The sequence below is a fragment of the Psittacula echo genome (assembly GCF_963264785.1).
Source record: "Psittacula echo genome assembly, chromosome: 13".
Lineage (NCBI taxonomy): Eukaryota > Metazoa > Chordata > Aves > Psittaciformes > Psittacidae > Psittacula > Psittacula echo.
The window spans coordinates 9,521,126-9,540,847 of NC_137749.1; the positions used below are offsets into that span (position 1 = coordinate 9,521,126).

Genomic DNA, 19,722 nt, shown 5'->3' on the forward strand with positions numbered 1-19,722 from the left:
TGTGCCTGGAGCTGTCAGGCAGCCCCAGATGGTGGTCCCGGCTCTCCCGGCGCATTGCCCTGGCTGGGCACAGGGGCCAGCCCGTGCTGTGCCAGCAGCCCTTGCACCAGCTCCAGCTCCTGCTCCAGCTCCTGGGTGCCACAGCCCAGCCCTGGCACGGTGGCAGCATCTTCCCCCAGCACCTGCAGTGCCTGTGCCACCAGCCGGGCCCTCACCAGCAGCACGGCCACGGCTGTGTGCAGCTTGGCACAGCCCAGCGCCTTCATCCCACAGCGGGCAGCGGCTTCTGCGGAGAGAGCAGGCAAAGGAGCTATGAGCATGGCAGAGCTGGCCTGGGGACAAGGACACCAGCTTGCCTGTCCCAAGGCTGCACGCTGTGCCGTACCTTGGCTCCAGTGCTGCTTGCAGTACTGCAGGTTGTGCAGGACACCGGGGCCTGTGGCTGTCAACCAGTACAGAGCCGAGGCACGGAGCGCGACGTTGGTGGATGCCTTCTCCAGGAGCTGCAGCAGGATGGGGAGCAGCTGCCGTGCCAGGACAGCCGGCTCTGCAAAAACATTGGGTTCATCCTCTTTGTACAGGCTGATGGCTCTAGGGGAGAAAGGTGAGGTACAAGTGAAGCCAAAGGCCAGCCCCATGGTACCCTGTGCTCCCCCGTACTTAGCCCACAGGTCCAGCAACTCACTTGTTGGCCTCCAGCTCCTTCACGATGCCCCTGAGATCTAGGACAGGGAGGTGCTGCAGCAGCATGTCAAAGGTTTCAGGGTGCTCCCCAAACTCTCCCAGCAGGAGCTGCAGGAGGCCCTGGAGCCCCACGTTGTCCTGAACAAAGACGCAGCTGTTGTGGAGCAGCTCCCCAGGGTCCTGCTGCAGGAGGCTGGCAAAACCCGCAGCCTCGTGCCGGACCTCCCGCTCCTCGTCTTGCAGAAGGTGAATGCCCACATTTATCAACCTGGGGAGAGGGAAGGGAAGGTCACTGCACCCCTCAGAGCATCCCAGCCTGCCTGGAGGGGAGGGAAGGATGAGACCTCCTAGGGGAATGCTTCCCTGAGGGACTTTTCTCCAGGGCTGTGAAAGGCAGAGCCACCACCCAAGCGCTGGCAGCTTGGGAGGGCAGGGACTGCAACAGGGACTGTGAGACCCAGCAGTGTGATTTGCTGCACATAAGGGACCGGTTGCTTCTATTAAAATGCCACCCGCAAATACTCTATAGGCTTGGGTGCTGCTGAGTTTTGAATGAGTGGGGTTTTCTTTAAATACCCTGAGTTTTTTGTAGGGGACATCCTTCACAGTCAGCTAACCCACAGCACCCTGGGGCTGGGGCTCCAAGAGCAGTGCTGCTGGGAATGCACTGCAGCCATGGGCAATGGGGATGTACATGGCCAGGGGATGTGCTCAGTGACCTACCGCAGAGCCACAGGGACAAGCACAGGACAGGCAGCACGCAGGGACCGCCGCACCACGGCAGCACCCGCTGTCTGCAGCGAGCGGGCAGCCGCCAGCCGCAGCTCCTCACATGCAGTGGAGTGGCTGCACTCCTCCAGCGCCGTGCACCATCGCTGGACCAGCGCACCGTCCTCATCCCCAAACCTGCCAGGGAAGCCCAGGGAACTCAGAACACCTTCAGCTCTATCCAGCGGATGGCAGCTACCGCCTGCCCTGAGATCACAGGACCCAGATGCAAGATGTGATTTGTAAATCATAGAATCAACTCGTTTGGAAAAAGACCTTTAAGTTCATCAAGTCCAACCATTACCCCAGGACTGCCAAGACCACCACTAAACCCTGTCACTGTGGGCTCCATGTACGTGTCTGAACACTTTCAGGGATGGTGATTTCACCATTGCCCCAGGCAGCCTGTTCCAACACCTGACCACCCTCTCAGTGAAGAATTTGTTCCTAATACCCAATCTAAACCTCCCCTGGTGCAGCTTGAGGCCATTACCTCTTGTCCTATCACTTGTTACTTGGGAGAAGAGACCGACCCCCACCTCACTACAACCTCCTTTCAGGTAGATGAGAAGTCACAGCTCTGATTCCAGCAAGGGCTAAGGAGAAGTCTCCTGGAAGAGTCAGGCTGAACCCTTGGCTGCAGCAGGGACCTACCGGTGGGTGAGCAGCAGGCTGGCAGCACACAGCGCCTGGAAGAGGAGGTCGGGGCCAGGACACTCAGCTTCCACCATGTGCAGCAGCATCTCCAGGCATGCTGCCGAGGAGCCCTGGAGCTTACGGGAAGCTTCCTGGGACCACAGGGAGGGGTCTCTGTAAAGATGCAGCAAAGCCTCAAGGTATAATCTCAGGAACTCTTTGTCCCTTCTCTCTTGCAGCACCAACCGCAAGCTCTCCTAGTTGACAATGGGAAAGAAGGTACATGGTTAGTGGCCCTGGCACCATACGGTGGCAACCTCAGCACAGCCAGGCAAGTGCCTGCACCCTCAGCCCAGGGAGCACTGTGCTTCCCAGTGAGCACCCAGGATCCCATCTGCGCAGTGCATTGGGGACCTTCTGCTTTACTTAGTGACTTTTGAGCCTTGCCATACCAGCAATGTTAGCCCGAGAGCCTTCTCCAGCTCCTCACATGTTCCTTCCTTCCTGGCGATCACCCAGCTCAGGATGGCAAGCTGGACATCAGGATTTGACTGCTGGACAAGTGAGCAGACAGCACCAATCCTCTTGCCATCTGCCAGCCGGGCTGCCTCACTGCACATGAAGCGGGCCATCGTTTGGTGGAGTACGGCCAGGCCCACCTGGAAGAAAACCAAGATTCCCCTTCCAATGCTCAGCCTCAAGTGATGGGACCCATGTCCCACCCCAGGCTCACTGCCAGGAAGGCCATGGCCACGCTTGTCCTGGCAGGCAGTGATACCTGCAGCTCGACACACCCTGGCTTGCCTCCCGACAGGAGGCTGCCCAGCTCGGTGCTGATGGCATCATGGATGCTCTGGGCCAAGCCAGGGCTGAAGGACGTGGGGAGGAGGGTGAGGACCCGGAGGAAGGCATCACGGATGAGCGGGCAGCGCTGGGCAGGGGTGAGCAGCCAAACACGTGCCTCCAGCTGCAGAGCCATGGGGTGCAGTGCCTCGGGAGACAGCCTGTGGGGAGACACGCTGCTCACCACTGCTCACCACAGGGCGCTCTGCGGCCAAACGCTGTGTCTTGGTGCAGAGTGACATGGGCAGGGGCATGGCACAGGAACACTCACCCATCGGTGCCCGCGGTGGGTGCCAGCAGTGCCTGCATCTGCAGCAGGCGCCCATGGACAGCATTGTGCGAGCGGACCTGTCTGGGTGCAGTGGGGAGCTGCTGGGCCAGCTGCAGGAGGAACCCAGGGCGCCGGGGCAGTGGGATGACGGGCACCAGTGCCTTGGCAGCCATCGCTCGCACAGCGTAGATGGGGCTCCCTGCCAGCCCCAGCAGCGGCTCCAGGAAGCGATCAGAGGGGCTGTAAAGCAAAAGGGACACCGCACAGTGATGCTCTGGCTGGAGCAAAACCCCCAGAAGACCAGAGCCATCCCCAGCACCACGAGACCACCTCTCATCGCAGGAGCCCTTGGCTGGGGCAGAGCATTCCCTCTGCCCCCTTACCTGCCGGGGCCATCAGCACCAGGCTGCAGCTGGGCCAGGAAGGTGAGGACTGCATGGAGCGCAGGGCGCAGGCAGGGCCCCGCTGGCATGGGCCCTTCGGCTGCCCCCAGCTCTCCCAGCAGCACAGCGCCCAGCTGCGGGTGCTGCCCCAGGAACGCCTGCAGGCTCAGTCCCTCCATTGGGCAGCTCTCCCCGTGGCCCCGCTGCTGGCCCAGCAGCCGGGACGTGAGGGCGCCTGTGAGGAGCAGAAAGCAGCATCAGGTCCCATCCATCCCCTGCCCTGACACCCCACACTTTGCCCCAGCCAGGGTCAGAACCCCACAAGATCTCTCCCCTCGGTACTCACTGAAGAGCTGGATGGCCGCGTTCCTCATGGCCCAGCAGGGCGAGCCCAGGCCCCGCAGTGACAGGGCCACCATTGGCGTGGTGTGCCACAGCAGCGCGCTGCCCAGCCCCGTGCCGTGGACCAGCGTCTGCAGCACATGGAGGGCACACACCTGGGGAGAGCGTGAGGGGTTCAGCAGCACTGCACGGGGAGGGGGCTTGTGCTTCCATGCAAAGGGAAGGTCAGATGGTGGGACCAAGGGGCCATGAGCTCTTGGGCTGCTGTGGTCTCTGCACTAGCACAGTCTCATAGACTCAGAATGGTTTCAGTTGGAAGGCACCTTAAAGCTCATCCAGTTCCAAACCCCTGCCACAAGCACAGACACCTTCCACCAGAGCAGGTTGCTCCAAGCCCCGTCCAACCTGGCCTTGAACACTGCCAGGGATGAGGCGGCTGGGGTAGCCAGCGTGACTCCTTTAAAGGACCTGGCACAGATCATCCTGTCCCCAAACACGCTACAGAGCCAGCCACTGCTCTCACCTGCGGGAGGTCGAGGGTCTGGTCCCAGTCCTGCGGCAGGGCTGTGTTGGCCAAGGCCAGCAGTGTCTGGACACAGTGGGTCAGCAGCGGCCGTGCCTGCGACGGGGCCTCCCCGCTCACGATGCAGAGGAAGAGCACAGGGAAGCCGGCAGCACGGCGTGTGATCGAGCTGCTCCTGGGTCCGCTCAGTGCTTCTAAGCCCTGAGGAACAAAACCCATCCAAAATATGGCTGGAAACCCACTGGCCGGAGCCTGCAGCTGCTCTACAGGGGAGGGCATCGGCTGCACCAACCTTGCACTGCAGCAGCCCCAAGGTGGAGGAACACAGGGACGCAGCCCTGAGGTTCTCCAGGGCACAGGGGGGATATGGGGCTGAATGAGCACGGTACCTGCTCCAGCATGGTCTGCGGGATGGCCTGCAGCTCCACATCTGGGTGGTTCAGCAGAGCGGCACAGAATTTGATGAAGCCGGTGCTGCAGCCCTCCACTGCTCCCTAGGGCAGAGCAGGGTCAGGCCCCCCACAGTCCCCAGAAACCTCTTTGCAAAGGGGAAGAAGCAAGCAGGAAGACATGATGGTGCGGGGACATGATGGGATTTGACACTGGGATGCCAGATGGGGCTTCCAGCTGTGCCCCACGTCCTGCCCCAGAGCAGACCCTGCCTCACCCTCCCTGCACACCAGTGACAAGCCCCAGCTATAGGCCCGGGGCAGGGCAGGAGGGGTGGGACATGCTCTTACCCAGTGCCGGCACCGCAGCAGGATTTCCCGGAACACCCTTGCGGCCATCTGCAGCGTGGGCAGTGGCAGCAGGGGCCCCGATCCGGCCGGCAGCCCCGGGGCCAGCAGCAGCTCGGCCAGGCCCCCCAGGAGCAGCCCTATCTCCTGGGAAGAAGCAGAAGGTCACCAGGACTGGCAGCAGGGCTGCCCCATTCCTGCCCTGCCCCACCACTGCTGCCTCAGGGAAGCACAGCAAGTGCTGCCATCACTCCCAGCATGGGCGCTCCCGGTTGCCGGTGCTACCGACATGGCCATGAGCATGCACAAGCTCCACAGCACGGCAGCGTCCCAGCCAGCTGCAAGGTGTGAGTAGCACAGACGGCCTTTTTCCAGGCATCTGGTGAGGCTGTGGAGGAGATGCTGTGATGGGCAGCTGTCAGAAGGGGTTAGCGATGGGTGGCTGCAGAGCTGCGAGCTGGGAAGCCTGGCTCTGCCACAGCTGGGGACTGTCAGTGCCTGGGAACCAGCTAGGCTCACGAGGGCAGGCAGGGAGGTGGCTGCTTTCAGTGGTCACATCCTCCTTGGCAAGGGGTGAGGATGGGTCTGGCAGCTCCAAGGTAAGGGCAGAGATTCATCCTTTTGTCTCCCCAGGGAGGGTGAATGCCCCAAGGGGAGCTGAAGAACCAGCTGGTAGGGTGGGCTGGGTGGTGGGTGCTGTGCCAGGCTGCTCTTCTTTCCAGTGCTATGGAGCAGGGTGCTTACCTTCACTGATACCCAGCAGCAGGTCAGGATCAGGCTGTGTTCCTCTGGCAGCAAGACTGAGTCCTCCTCTTCCTCCTGTACCCCGCCTTTGCCCAGCATGATGAGGGAGCCGATGGCGTTCCCCATGTCTGCAAACGATGGGGCAGCAGCTGTGAAAGGGAGAAGCCTGGTATGAATGGGGCAGAGCCTGTGGGGCATGTGGGGTAGAGGGAGGGGGATGCTGTTGGGGGTTTGGGGGACCCACTGTCCCATTTGGAGCGCACACAAATGGCAGTGGCCCCTGTCTTGCAATGTGTGCAGGTGTGCTTTGCCCTGCTGCTCTTTCTGAGCCATTGCTGTAAGTGTTCCATCAGCCCCTGCTTTCCCAGCTACTTCAATCTGGCAACTGCCTTGCTGCTTCTAGAATGCTCTACCCTCTACTTCTGCTGCTGTTCTCACGCGCAGTTGGGAAAGGGACCCAGACCCAGGCACCCATCACTCTGTTCCTGCCATTTCCAGAGCATCCTGGAGCACCCTTGCCTGGGTGTCCTGCTTTGGACCTCGCTCCTGGGCCAGCCTTCCCTGCCTGGCCCCATTGCTGTTCCTGCTAGAGGCAGTGAGCCCGAAGTGCATTCCCCGAGCCCGGAGGGCTGCTGGGTCAAGGACGGCTGTGTCAATGGATCCCGGGGCTGGTTCCCCCTGGGGACACCCTCACCTTGCTCATCAGCGCCAGGGCCTTGCTGGCTCTGCAGAGCTCCCAGGAGGAAGGAGGTGATGTCCCTCGCCGTGGTCACGAGGCGGGTGAGCAGCTCCTGCCAGCTCTGCGCCAGCTCTGCTGCCCGCATGGAGGCAGCCACCTCCGGCACCTGGAGCAGGCACCTCCGCAGGGCTGCGATGGCTCCTGCACAAACACCGGCTCTGGTCAAGCTCCCCTGCCCCAGCCTGAGGCTGGAATGGCTCCCGGGCAGGGAGCAGGCAGGGCCTCTGTGGAAGGGGCACACTGGGCGGGCGGTGCAGCAATGCAGGGAAACTGAGGCAAGGATAAGGCACCAGCACTGAGTCCTGCCTGCTCCAGACTCCCAGGGGAAGAGCTGCTGCAGGAACCGCTGGGGCCGTACCGTGCATCGGTGTGGTGGCTGCTGCCTGCAGCAGGTCCTGGCGTGCCGCAGCGTACTGGGCTTGCAGCATGTGCAGAAGGTGCTGAGCAAAGCACAGGCCTCGGTTGGGCAGAGTCAGGGGTGCTTCGGCCTCCAGGGCCAGGCTCTTCATGGTGCCGCTGTCTGACCTGGGGGAAGAGGCAGATGATGCTATGAGGACAAGGGAGTTTTCTGCCAGTCTTGTGCTACGCGGCTCCTGCACCCCGGTCCAGCTCCCCAGTGCAAGGCTATTTCAAACCCAAGGCATTGCTGCCCTCAGCTATAAGCACAGACCCCGGCGAGACACCGGTGCTGCGGACACGCTCTCAGGGGCCACAGTGCCACTGTGGGAAGGGGAAGGCTGTGAGCTTGTACTTCTGCAGGATGGTCTCCATCAGCACAGCTCCGGCTTCAGCCTCCTGCACTCTGGGGCTGCCCAGGGTGTCCTGGGCCAGCTGGAAGAGAGCCAGGGCGATGGGCTCAGGGAACGTAGGGGGGAAGTAGCGCACGAGCAGCTCCGAGGCCAAGTCTCTGATCTGCAGAGATAGGAGAAGTGGGGGGGATTGGGAAGAAGGAAAGGGGCCAGAGTAGGGCAGGAGGGAAGCATGGTGGGCTTGCCCTCCAAGCCTGCCCGGGGCCAAGGTGGGCATCTTTATGATCTCACCTCATCTTTACAAGGCTCACCTCGTTAGTGCTGTCCTGCAAGCAGCCCAGGAGTGCCAACAAATTGGGCTGGGAGAAGAAGTCCCAGCAGCCGCTCTGCCTGGCGTAGCTCAGCAGCGTGGCCATGGTCCCTGCAGTGGGGACAAGCAGTGGTGTAACAGGGCTGGTGGAGAGCACCCCACAGCTGAGGGGTGATGCTCATACTCACGTGGGGGTTGGCCTTTCTTCTTGTTGGGGCTCCAGGTGTCTGTGCAGGTCTCCAACACAGCGGACAGGAGCAGCAGACCTGTCTTCTTCCTTTGGAAGTTGGAGCCTGGGCTGAGCGAGGCGATGCTGAGCTGCAGCAGCCACTCCACAAAGCCTGTGGGCAGAGAGCATGGCAGCAAGTGATGTGCATCCCTCAGGGCTGTGATGGAGGCTGCGGGGTGGCCGCCTCACCTACTGCCTGCGCAAGCTGCCCCTCTCCTTCGCTGGGATCGGCGCCTCGGGGCTCCTTCCCCCGCAGCTGGGCCAGGGAGCTGTCCCGCAGCCGCACCAGCGCCTTCCTCACCGCTGCCTGCAGCAGCTGCCGGAACGAGGAGGAGTCGCAGTTGAGGTTGAGGGGCAGGAACTGCCGCAGCAGCCGCACCTCGGTGCCCGAGAGGGGCTGGTTGGTGCTGGGGCTGCAGCAGAGCAGCCCCATTGCCGCCAGCCGCACGCCCTCCTCGCGGGCCCCCAGGCAGCAGCAGAGCCGCTCCAGCGCCTCGCCATGCAGCGGCAGAGCCCCCGCCACGCTCTTCTGTGCCTTCAGCAGTGAGACCCAAGCCCGGAGCGACGCCGTGTCCTGGCCACTGAACCGGGTGGCCAGAGGTGCCTGGGTGGCCGGGAGCTGCCGCAGGGTCCAGGCGAGCAGGTAGTTAGCGGCGTTGCTCTGCAGGATGGGCAGGGGGGAGCAGAGTGCCTGGGAGAGCAGGGGCAGCCAGCACAGCGCCCACCGCTCCGCCACAGCCTCCGCCGAGCCCCGCCGCTCCGCGCACTGCTGCCGCACCAGGGCCCTGTAGACCTCGGCGGCTGCAGGACACAGGTGGTTGGTGGAGAGGCAGCTCAGGAGGTGCTGCGGCAGGTCCCGGTAGGTGTCCAGCACCTGCGAGAAAGGGAGACAGCCCTCAGCATCCTGCCAGAATGAAGGCTGCATGTGGTGAGGGACAGATCTGGGTACAGACCACACTGTGGTCACCCATGGCACTGAGCATCTCTGGTATCCCAAGTGGCTTCTGGTCAGCTTTTGGTGGGCATCAACAGGCAAAGCTCCCCTCCCTGCTGGTGGTCCCCAGGGATGCATCGCTGCTCCTGCAGCTCACTACCCCACCAAGGATGCTGTCCCTTGGGAGATGCTATAAAGGTCCCTTTGGCTGGGAAGGCTGCCTGCCGTGGCTGAGCTGGGCAGCAGGTGACAGGCAGCAGGCAGTGGCTGTGCCACGCCGGCTGCCGTGGCAGCTGGGACAGAACCTCCCTGACCCCCCACCTTTCCTACCTGCTGGCTGCCCAGATAGGGGACAATGGCACAGAGGGGCACATATCTGGCTTTGATTTGCCATGGCATCGAGACCACCCTCTGCAGGATCTGTTGGTAGAGGGGTCTCTCCTGGTCCTGGAAGTGCTGGCACTCAAGGTGGTAGATCTCCAGGAGCAGTCGGAAGGAGCTGTGTATGAACTCGGACACCCCTTCCACCTGGGGGCAGGACAGTAGCAGGAGTGGTTAGGGTGGGCTCCCTCTCCTGTCCTGCTGTGTCAGGAAAGACCCTTTGCTTTCCCATATCTGTGGACTTTCAGTACTGGCTGGTAACCGCGGGGTTAGGGGCTGGGATGCAGGGACGGCAGGCGGTGAGCCAGCAGATGTGGACAGACAGGGACTGCACCCGTGGGTGCTGCCTGGGGAGGGTGAAGCACTGAGACATGGCCCTGCAGAGGTCATGTATGACATGTCCCAGCCTCAGCACCACGGGTGCCTCTGCCCTGACAGAGGGCAGACAAAGGCAAGGGGGTTGAAACAGGCTTTAGGGAGCTGAAACAGGCAGGGGTGTGTTACGGGCAGGGGAACAGGAGCAGAGCCAGGTCAAGGAAGGGCTGTGTCTGGCTGCTGCAGCACCCTGGCCTTACCGGGGTCTCAGCATTGTCCCACATCAGCTGGAGGAGCTGCTGGAGGAGCTCGGTGTCCTGAGCCAAGATGCGAGTCCCCTTCAGGGACCACAGAGCAGGCAGAGTATCCCGCAGGCGCTGCAGCCACAGGGCGCAGGCTGCAAAAGAGCAGAGCTCCACTGCAGCCCTCACCCTGAGACTGCTCTGCAGCAGAGCTGGCACAAGCTGCTGGGCTTAAGGACCACATGTGCAAAGGGAAAGGTTTCCCTGTTAGGTACACAAGAGCCCAAGAGTGTCCATTGTGCTGGAGCAGAAATTAATATCAGTTTCCAAAACAGCTGCCAGGATCCTTACAGCATCTTCCCTGGGAGCAGATGAAGTGCCGTAGGGGTTCCGTGCGGCATTAGCACAGGGAACCTTTTGAACCTCCCCACCATGGTGGGGTCATTGTCTCCTACCTTGGAAGCAGTAGTAGTGGCAGTTCTTCTGCTCCTTGGTCAGGGCACACATAGTGGGAAAGACCACATCCAGCAGCAAGCAGGCCTGTGGGAGCACAGTGACTCAGGGAGCGGGCAGGAGCGGGCTTTCCAGGGTGAGAAAACCCCATCAGTGGCTGCAGCCCTCTCCAAGGGCTCTCCCAAGCCTTGGCTGTTGGGTTTGAGCTCTCCTACCTTGTGTGTGAAGCTCTCCAGCTGGCAGCTGAGGATGTCCACCTTGCAGCACATCAGCAAACCTCTGGTGAGCACCAGCTTCTCCAGCCCGTCTGGCTCCAGGACCGTGGGGGTCTCCACTGCCAGCTCCCCAAACTTCAGCTCCCCCGCGCCTGGTGGGAAAGGGCTGCATTGGATGGCAGAAAGATGGCAAACCCAAACGCTGCTCTGAGTGCAAACTGCCCCGGCTCATCCCAGAGTGACCCTGAGAGCCACACACAGCAGCAGAGTCCAGCCTGGACTGCTGGTGAGTGGCAATGGTCTCTGTCCCCTCACACCCTGTCCATGACATCCCCATCCCGAGAGGCCATCCCCAGCTCAGGATGGAGCACGCACCTTGCTTGGGGAGCTGGAAGAGGTCCAGCACAGCACTGGCCCCACGCTCAGGCTGAGGAGCCATGTTCACCAGCATGCTCAGGGCTGTGCCCACCAGCAGCCTCGTGTCCTTGTTCAGGGCCTGGACTTGCAAGGGAGGCAAAGGCACAACTGAAAACACCATTTAAACCATTTAACCACCCTCTCCATGCCCATACGGGCAATTACACAGGGTCCCTTGGACACCCCAGACACTGGGGCTGCCCCTGCAGCTTCCCTCGGGGAGGGGAATGGGGAAAGCACCCCGGAAGGATGGCATTGCTCTGCTCCTTGGGCCAGGCAGCACCATCCCTCCCTGGGGCCATACGCACCTTCCCCCACACCACCTCCAGCAGCAGCCCCAAGAGGCTCTGCAGGGTCTCGCTCTTCCCCTCTGCGCTCCACACCAGGGGAGCCACGTCCTTCGGCAGCGCCTGGAAGAGCTGGAGGCAGGCCTGGAGGAGCAGGAGGGCCGGGGCCCGCGGGGATGGCTGTCAGTATCCCTCACCTCTGAAAGAGCTGTGATTCCCCAGGGATGGCCGTTCGAAGAGGCTCTGTGAGTTACATCCCTCCCGCGCATCGCTGCCGGCACCCGGCCGGTCCTTGCAGGGACTGATCCTTTCCCTGCTCCCAGATGCGGCTCTCACCTTGATGACCAGGTGGCCCCACGTGGCGCTGGGCGCAGGCTGGCTCCGCAGCACCCAGCGCAGGGTGCTGGCCAGGCGCTGCAGCAGCAGGGCCAGGTTCTGCCGCCAGTGCTGCCGGCCCAGGCTGCTCTCCTCCATGAACAGGCACACTGCAGGCAAGGGGACAGCATCAGCCCCCGCCGCTGCCTGCAGCCAGCCCTGCTCCCCGTTAAGCCAAGGACTGTGCTGCTGGTAAGCAGGGTGAGAATGGGGCTGGGATGCAGGGGATGCTTTGGCTTTGTCTGGTTTTCAGCTGTCCCAGGAGAGTGAGCAGAGCCATTGGGTGCTACTGGCATCTTCGCAGGGATCCCACAGATCCAGCTGATCCCTGTCCCCTCTCCCACGAGCACAGAGGACCCGATCTGGGTGGGCAAGGGGTGTGCTGTGCATTGGAGGTGTGGGCTGGGAGAAACCTCTTGAGAGGAAGGAGCAGAGACTGACCTGACTGAAGGTCCCCCGGAGACAGCACCTGTGGGGGCAGAAGGACAGTTTGTCCCACATGAGAACAAGCTGGGGCTCAGTGCCTTGGGCAGGAGGGTCCTGTCTGCACCTGAAGCTGTCCCGGGGGTGAGCAAAGGGTCAAACCCCCAGAGTGGTGGGATGAGAAGCAAAGGACCCCGGGCAGCCCAAACCAGGAGGTCCCTGTCACACATGGTTTCCAGCCAAGCCTCTGCAAAGCCAGTGCCACCACAGAACCGGGGTTCTCTCACCTCTCCCTGCGGTGCCAGGCCAGACAGCAGCGTGCCCACCTCCTGGGCCAGCACGGCTTCCTTCCCCACAGCCAGCTGGGTCACGATCTGCCAAGAGACAGCCCGAGTCAGCCGGTCTGCCCAGACCCCATTAGATACCCACTGCAGAGTGCAGCTTTTAGGGGAGCAGGGTGGTGGCTCTGAGGCCCCTTTGCTGGTAAGGATGCACTGCACGAGAGCCGTGCCACTGCAAGCAGAGCTGGGCGAAACCATCACTTGCACTTATGGTTAATAACTGCTCTGAAGCGGTTGCGTTACAGACCTGTTCCAGTTTCTGGAAAGAGCTGGAGTTGCTGGTTGCCTCCATCTGGAAAGCCAGGACACAGCGGAGCAGGGGCCGTGCCTCTGCCTCACCCAGCGCCTGCAGACCCTCGCTCAGCGCCCGTGACAGCAGCAGAGCCTCCTCCAGGTGCTTGTCTCTGCATCTCTTGGCAGTACTCCTGAAATAGGGTGAGGATGGGGTGAGGACACCTTGGGCTCAGTGGGGATTAGGGTGGTCATGACCCATCTTAATGTGGATTGGGGTAGGGGTGCCCCAGCTGTATGCGGATTGGGGTGGAGGTGCCATGGCCTGGTGGAGATTTTGGGGGGGGGGGTGCCTCAGCATGATTTGGAGTACGGGTGCCCCACCTTGATAGGGATTAGGATTGGGATGCCCCTGCTTGCGATGATCCTCTCTCTCAATTGCACTCAGCATTGCATTGGGTCCGTTCTGGCGAATACGAGTCCTTGGTGGGCCGGGGGGTGGGGAATGGCAGAAAGACCCGAAAAATCCTGCCAACTGGTGCTCTGCTGCTGCAGAGCAGGCTGGGAAGGAATGGGGGCTCTGGCCGGGTACCGAGCTGAGCTTCTCTCCCTCCGTCCCAGCGCGTGCCCAGGGCGATGCTCGGGGTACCCATGCCCGGGAGATGCCGGTATTCGCGCCAGTGGGGGGATGCCCGGGGTACCCGCGCTGGGGGATGCCGATACGCGTGCCCGGGGGGATGCTCAGGGGCTCCACGCCGCGGGACTCCCGACGGACCCGCACCCTTGGGGGGATACCGGGGGTTCCTCGCCCGAGGCCCGTCCTCTTACCCGGCGAACTGCCGCAGGCACTGCAGGCAGGAGAGCACCGGCTCGGCGATACCCAGCGCCCCGTAGAATTCAGCGCAGGCCTGCGCCTCCCGCTCGGCTCCCATGGCCGGGGACGGCACCATAGAGCTCGGCCGCGATCCTGTTGGCTCAGCGGCCCCCCCTACCGCTGTCCCCCGAGCACGCGAGCGGGCTCCGGGGCTGCGGGAAGCTGCGGACACCGCTGAGCGTCCTGGATGAAGGCTGGGGATGCAGGCGAGCCTTCCCGCCCGGCGATTGCCTTCATCAGGATGCTGGATCCACACTAATAGCCAGCGGAGGGACTCCTTCCTGCTCGATGGAATGGCCTTTGATTCATTAGAATGATCATCAAATCCAAATGGTCTTATTTGGGTTCTTTTTGCCAATTGGCACAGGGTTGAGCTATTTTAACAGGCACTATTTTGAGGTCCCCAAAGTGTTCCATGATTCTATAATTTCTGTGTCTTTCTTAAACCCCTGACTAATGCATCCCACTAAGCATCACTCAGCAGCTATCACAGAAGTGCTTCTTGCTGGTTTTGACCTTGACAGATGTTTTCCCCCTGTATTATTTCTTACAGTGGCGCTGGGCAAGTGATGGTCATGGGCAGTTTGCATGAGGTGGCACCACAGGACAGCAAAGCTGGCACAAACCACCATCTGCACCGTGTGACCAACAGGACACTGAGATGTGGCTCCCTTGGATGAATGCTGCACCTGGGGACAGAGATGCCCCTGCCTGTAGTTTTAGGCATCATTTGCCAGCAGCATCCATCCCTGCTCTGGAAGCCCAAATCCAGCCAGGGGTCCAGGTTTGTCCCGACTGCTGCCAAAATCACCAGTGAAGCAGCACAGGGTTTACCCCAGGTAAGGCAGAGCAACACAGGAGGATGGTCACATCCCTCAGACCTGCTCCTCCATTCCCTGAGCTCCACGGCCACCCCACATGGGTGTTAAGGAACCAAGGAGAAGTGCTGCCAAACCAGAGCTCCCACGGGTGCCAGCAGCCAGTCAGGGGCAAGGCAGAGGAGGGTTCTCCCATGTTTTAGGGTCTCCAAAGCTCCTGTTCCCATCCCCTTGTGCTGGCTGCAGAAGGGAGGGCCAAGGGAGAGAGGGGGGGATTTTTTCTGGTTTCACCACAGGAAGGATTTTCAAACCCTATAAAATTCACTTTTGACAAGTGAACAGCGAAAGCAGATTAACCTTTTTGCTAATCCTCTATAATGGCTTTAGAATCTCCTTAACCAATAAGAAAATGATAAGAGCCTGTTTCTTTTCTTTTTATCTATATCTATATTGTCCTCCCTTGTCTGCATGTTTTTTCTTTCTTGTTTTATTTTCCTTTCCTTTTCTAATACGAAATAGCCCAGCGATCCTATCTCATGGAGGCTCAGTAAACAGAACAGCAGAAATCCCTTTCCTTTATTCCTCTCCAGTAACAGGGTGCAGAGAAGTGGCAGCCGATTGGGATTCGATTACCAGCAGCTATCAAAAGTCTCTTTGTAAGATCTGGGTCCTAAATCCCATAATTCTTTGATAAAAGAAGTATTACCAGTCCATTTTCTGAAGTGAAAGGTACAGGAGGAATGAAAGAAAGCAATCAGCAGAGATCCTAATAGGCTAAGTGCATGTGTGGCGGGAAGCAGGGACGGGCAGAGGAGGCCAAGGGAAAGTGTCCTTTGTTAAGGATGGGGAAGGAAAATTAATCTGCTTTGGGCGTATGATTATTACAGCCAAGAGCAGAAAGGGTCTGATCCTGCATCGGGCCACAACGTGTCCCAGCTCACTCGCCTACAGTCCCTCTGGAGCAGCACAGTGTGGGGAGCAGAACCTGGCCCCACATCCATTCCCATGTCAGTGTTTGGGTACGCGCTTTAAAGCTGGGAGCAATTTGCAATGATCCCTGGCAGTAGTCGATCCCCAGTGCCTCTCTGGAGCACTGACACCTTGGCAGGGCAGCAGTGAACGTGTCCAGACCTGACGGCTACGAAGGTATTCTCCTGTCAAACCTGTAGAAAACATGTAAAGATTCACAGAGCGTGGTTATAACTTATGTTACGCCACTGGAAGAGCTGAAAGAGAGGCAGATAAAGGGCTCGAAGAAACAATAGTGGTTTGGTTTTAAGTGAGATTTAACAGAGATTTGAGCGTCACAGGTAGGGTGGCTACGGGACATCCCTTCCCAGCACTGGGAAACCAGCAGGGAGAGGAAGGGCAGGCAGAAAGCAGAGCAGAGAAAGGAATGGGGACTGAGAGGGGGCTCTCCTGGAGACTGGCTCTCGTTTTTAGCAGTGCTGGAGCAGTTGCTGGGCTGTTCAGCGTGAAGTCATGAGGTGCCACGAGGACCTTTGATGTGCAGTGGTTTCACAGCACTCACCTGTGTGTCTCCCTGCTGTACTGGGAGTGGGACTGGTATCTTCTCTCCCCTGCAAAGAAACACCATGAGGGAGAGCGCTCCTGAAGCCTTTCTTAAACCACACAGAGGGCAAGAGAAGTTGGGTTTAAGTTTCCCAAGCAACCCAAGCTGAACCACGTCTTCTCTCTTTTAACTGGAGCTGCTCCTTTCAGTTACAAACCCAAGATGGAAGATGTCCTCTGTCCTCCTGTGGATCGCATCTGCCTGGCCTTGCTGTTTGCCCTCAGATTGATTGGTGCCAGGCGTCCCCTCCTGTCCTGAGCCACCCCTCGGCCACAGCCTCACCCCAGTTTCTCTCGCTGGACAGAAGAAGCTGGGAATTGAACTGATAAAGCTTTGGGGAAGCCTGGCTGCTCCAGGCAGCACGTCCAGGCTGCTCTGGGCTCCCTGAAGCACCCATTAGCTGTGGCACCCTGTCTGGGCTGCTGTGGGACCTGCCTGCCTGCCTGCGCATGAAGGCAGCGGGCAGCAATCATTCTCTGGCATTCCAAATGCCGAGCAGGGCTGAAGCTCAGCTGTACAGGGGTGGCTACATGCCACTAAGCTGTGCCACAGAGCTGCTGCGAGCTGCCAGTAATCTAATTTATTAAGGGCTTTGAATCCTGACAAAGATTATGCTGGATACATGCAAAGCATCTGCATTATGACTGTGATTAGGGCAGCAGAGGTGGAGGAAAGGGGAAGGAGGGAAAATACAATTTCTCTGCTTTCAGCAGAAAATAAGTCAACTTTTGCAGAGAGTTCTGGCACAGCCAAAGGCTATGCTGTCATTAAAAATGATTTTTTATTAAGCTGAACTCTCTCCTCTCTCATATTGTGTGATATGACAGCTCTCTTTTGATGGGAAAGCTTTCATTTGCCCAGAGAAAGGGATAATTTGCTTCTTTTAAGGAGTTAATCCTCTGGTCCATTTCCGGGCTGGGAACAGCTATCCTCCCCCTTCCTTGGATCGGAGGCTGCAGCACAATGGAGATCATAACCACCTCAAATCTACACCCGAGATGGAGAAATCAGATTTCCTTTTCCAGTCATTTTTGTGGGATTAGCTAAATCTTAGATCCACACTAACCCTTCACAAAGCTGCCCAGATTAGTTAGAATTTATTTTATTCACAGGGGGCTTTATGGTTTTCTTTCCAAAGGGATTATATCTCTCTATATATATATATAAATTTAGGGTGGCTTCAGTCATAAAGCAGCTGGGATAGAAGGAGAAAAAGTGTGTGTCTGTATAAAATAAAACCTCAGCTGTGAGAGTGACAGTCATTTGAAATGCCAAGACAAAGCAGTGATTCCAGATGGCTTTGCCAGTCCATTTCAAAAGCTATGTAAGCTGTGTTTTGGCTTCTGAGACCCCACTCGGGAGTCAGAGCGCAGAGGGCAAATCCTCTCAGCCTGAGCTCTCCAGCTGCTGGCAGAAGATGTCTTCAGAGCCAGGATCAGACACCAACGCCGACAAGAGAGGCGTAAAGAAGCCGTGTTCATTCAGCATCGAGGACATCCTCTCCAGCCCGGCAGAGAAGAGGCCCCAGGTCCTGGTCCCGCTGTGCCTCCGGAGCATCTTGGACTGCGCACCCAGGGGTCTGTGTGAGCTGGAGACCATCCCGGCCAGCTCCCTGCAGGAGGAGGAGGAGGAAGAAGAAGAGGAAGAGCTGGAAAGAACAGGCTGCAACTGCTGCTGCTGTTCTCACACGAGCACCCGTTCTCTGCAGGACTCCCCGGGCTGGCTGGGTGAGTGTTTGAGTTCTACTCATGGCATTGGGCTTGTGGAGGGACTGGTGCCAGAACCATGTGGAGGGGAAAACCTGGGCATTGAGTCACAATACTGCACCTGACCTGCCACCACGGTGGTCTCAAATCCCAGCTCCAGGAGCTGAGCTCCAAAGAGCAGGCACTTTTACCTGCAATGCTACCATGGTTTGAAAAGCAGCAGGTGCTATGACTTATTACTGGTTTAGTGTTAAACACTTGAGATATGACGCTTCTAGGGGTGGAAGCTCCCTGTGGAGTGCGGAGCTCCATGGTTCTGCTGCCTAAAAGTGATGCCCTAAGCCTTCTCTCGCTTGCATGGTGATCACACAGCTTGTCACCTGTGCTGGCTGCTTCCTTCCAAACAAGATGTGTGGATGAACTTATGCCTGAGCTGCCTTGAGGAAGATGTGTTTCAGCCCCCCACACCTAACACTGCTGCGGTACCTCTCCCCTTGCAGACACCCGGTTCCCCTGGCCCATGCGGCTCTTCCACTCAGCAACCAGGGTCTGTAAGAGTCCCCAGGGGAACCCGGCCGAGCTGCAGAGTTGCCACCAGATCCAGCGCCGGACACGCCGGCACCGCACCATATTCACCGAGGAGCAGCTGCAGGCCCTGGAGACGCTGTTCCATCAGAACCAGTACCCGGACGTCATCACCCGCGAGCACCTCGCAAACCGCATTCACCTGAAGGAGGAGAGGGTAGAGGTGAGATCCTGACACCCAGTGAGGTGCTGTTTGCCCCCAGGCACACGGACCATGGCATTGCACTGTCTTTTTGCAGGAGGTGCAGACCCAGGCCCTCAGTTTAAAAACCATTGCTGGGTATTTGACAAAACACTGTTTAGGTTTGGCAAACAATAGAGCAATAGGAAACAGTTCTGCTGGGCTGGTTTGTTCAGGTATCTGGCCCCACAAACTCACTCACTCCTCTCCTAGAATCACCTGTATAAACACACACATGCCGGATTCAGCTCATCCCCTCACCGAAGTGTTTAATCCTTATTTATGTGATCTGTGTGACTTCTGAATTTGTTGGGGGGGGTCCCAGGTCTCTTGTCCCCCTTACATGTAGTGAGCAAGATCGCAGGGGAGAGGCTCATTACCTACTGTACCAAAACCTTATACTGGGAGGTGTATTACAGTACACTAAAGCTTATGCTATACATAAAGCTTGGACTACATAAAGCTTATGCAGTCCAAGGGTGTAAGCTGCTGTCTCCCTTCCAAGCAACACATGGGATGTGAAAGTTCTTTTCTTGCTTTGCACTTTACAGGTCTGGTTTAAAAACCGCCGGGCCAAGTGGCGGCATCAGAAGAGGGCGTCCGCCTCGGCACTGATCCTTCAAGGCACCAGGAAGTCCCCCGAGGAGAGCTGTTAGCGGTCACCGGCTGCATCTCAGCAGCTGAACGCCCAGAGCACCCATTTCCCATAGCTGACAGGTTCTGTAGGGGGTAGCCCGAGGGGCACTAATGAGGCAAAAGGGAATCTGTGATTCCCACAGGATGAGGACAGGTAAAAGCAGACACAGCACATTCACATCCCAGTTTCTCTCCCAAACCTAGCTCAAGTGGCACATAACTCGCCAGGCATGTGCTCAGATGCTCAAGCAGAAACCACCACCAAAGCCCGTGCAGGGGACAGAGCGATGCCAGTGTTCAATGTGTGTGCTTCAACAGGAGCGGAAACTCCTCTCCTTGCCTTGCTCCGTGCAGGCAGTATTTGTGCTTGTTTCACTGCTGTACACGTGCAACACACGCTGCGAATGAATGTTTCCTGTTTCCGGCACCTCCATGGCATCTGCAGTTGCTTTGGGGCGCACCGCACGGGCACTTTGATCCTTAACGACACCGGGCCCTCCCCCTGCAGCCGGCGGGAGGAGCTGGCACAGCGACCGCCCTGCTCACCCCGCGCCGCTCCCTGTGCGCGTCCCGGGCAGGGCCAAACACGACCGCGGCAGCGAGAGCAGTGAACGCGGCCGTCCCGGTACCGCCGTGCGTGCCGTGCCGTGCCGTGCCGTGCCGTGCCCACCGCCGCGGGCGGCCTCCCGCGGCCCCAACCACCCAAGCGGCGGTGCGCGCTCCCCGGTGTCCTGAGGAGGCCCGTGGGGGGCTGTGGGCAGAGGGCTCCGCAGCCCG

General features: G+C 59.3%; 2 protein-coding genes across 2 annotated transcripts; one reads left to right on the plus strand and one right to left on the minus strand.

Moving 5' to 3' along the window:
* Nucleotides 1–14: 14 nt before the first annotated feature.
* On the minus strand, nucleotides 15–13,504 carry LOC308226581 (tRNA (32-2'-O)-methyltransferase regulator THADA-like; the record flags this gene model as incomplete). The annotated part of the gene is made up of 31 exons (XM_080628406.1): nucleotides 15–286; nucleotides 386–591; nucleotides 686–952; nucleotides 1,408–1,590; nucleotides 2,107–2,345; nucleotides 2,541–2,747; nucleotides 2,867–3,092; nucleotides 3,203–3,442; nucleotides 3,586–3,820; nucleotides 3,932–4,082; nucleotides 4,451–4,651; nucleotides 4,840–4,944; nucleotides 5,191–5,334; nucleotides 5,932–6,080; nucleotides 6,626–6,811; nucleotides 7,029–7,195; nucleotides 7,422–7,582; nucleotides 7,731–7,840; nucleotides 7,918–8,070; nucleotides 8,148–8,832; nucleotides 9,223–9,420; nucleotides 9,849–9,985; nucleotides 10,286–10,370; nucleotides 10,499–10,650; nucleotides 10,874–10,994; nucleotides 11,224–11,346; nucleotides 11,539–11,687; nucleotides 12,019–12,046; nucleotides 12,288–12,374; nucleotides 12,589–12,766; nucleotides 13,401–13,504. The coding sequence occupies 31 exons, from the start codon at nucleotides 13,502–13,504 to the stop codon at nucleotides 15–17; spliced, it is 5,649 nt and encodes a 1,882-aa protein (XP_080484532.1).
* Nucleotides 13,505–17,254: 3,750 nt separating this feature from the next.
* Nucleotides 17,255–18,965, plus strand: GSC2 (goosecoid homeobox 2; the record flags this gene model as incomplete). The annotated part of the gene is made up of 3 exons (XM_080628538.1): nucleotides 17,255–17,564; nucleotides 18,044–18,291; nucleotides 18,861–18,965. The coding sequence occupies 3 exons, from the start codon at nucleotides 17,255–17,257 to the stop codon at nucleotides 18,963–18,965; spliced, it is 663 nt and encodes a 220-aa protein (XP_080484664.1).
* Between the last annotated feature and the right edge of the window lie 757 nt (nucleotides 18,966–19,722).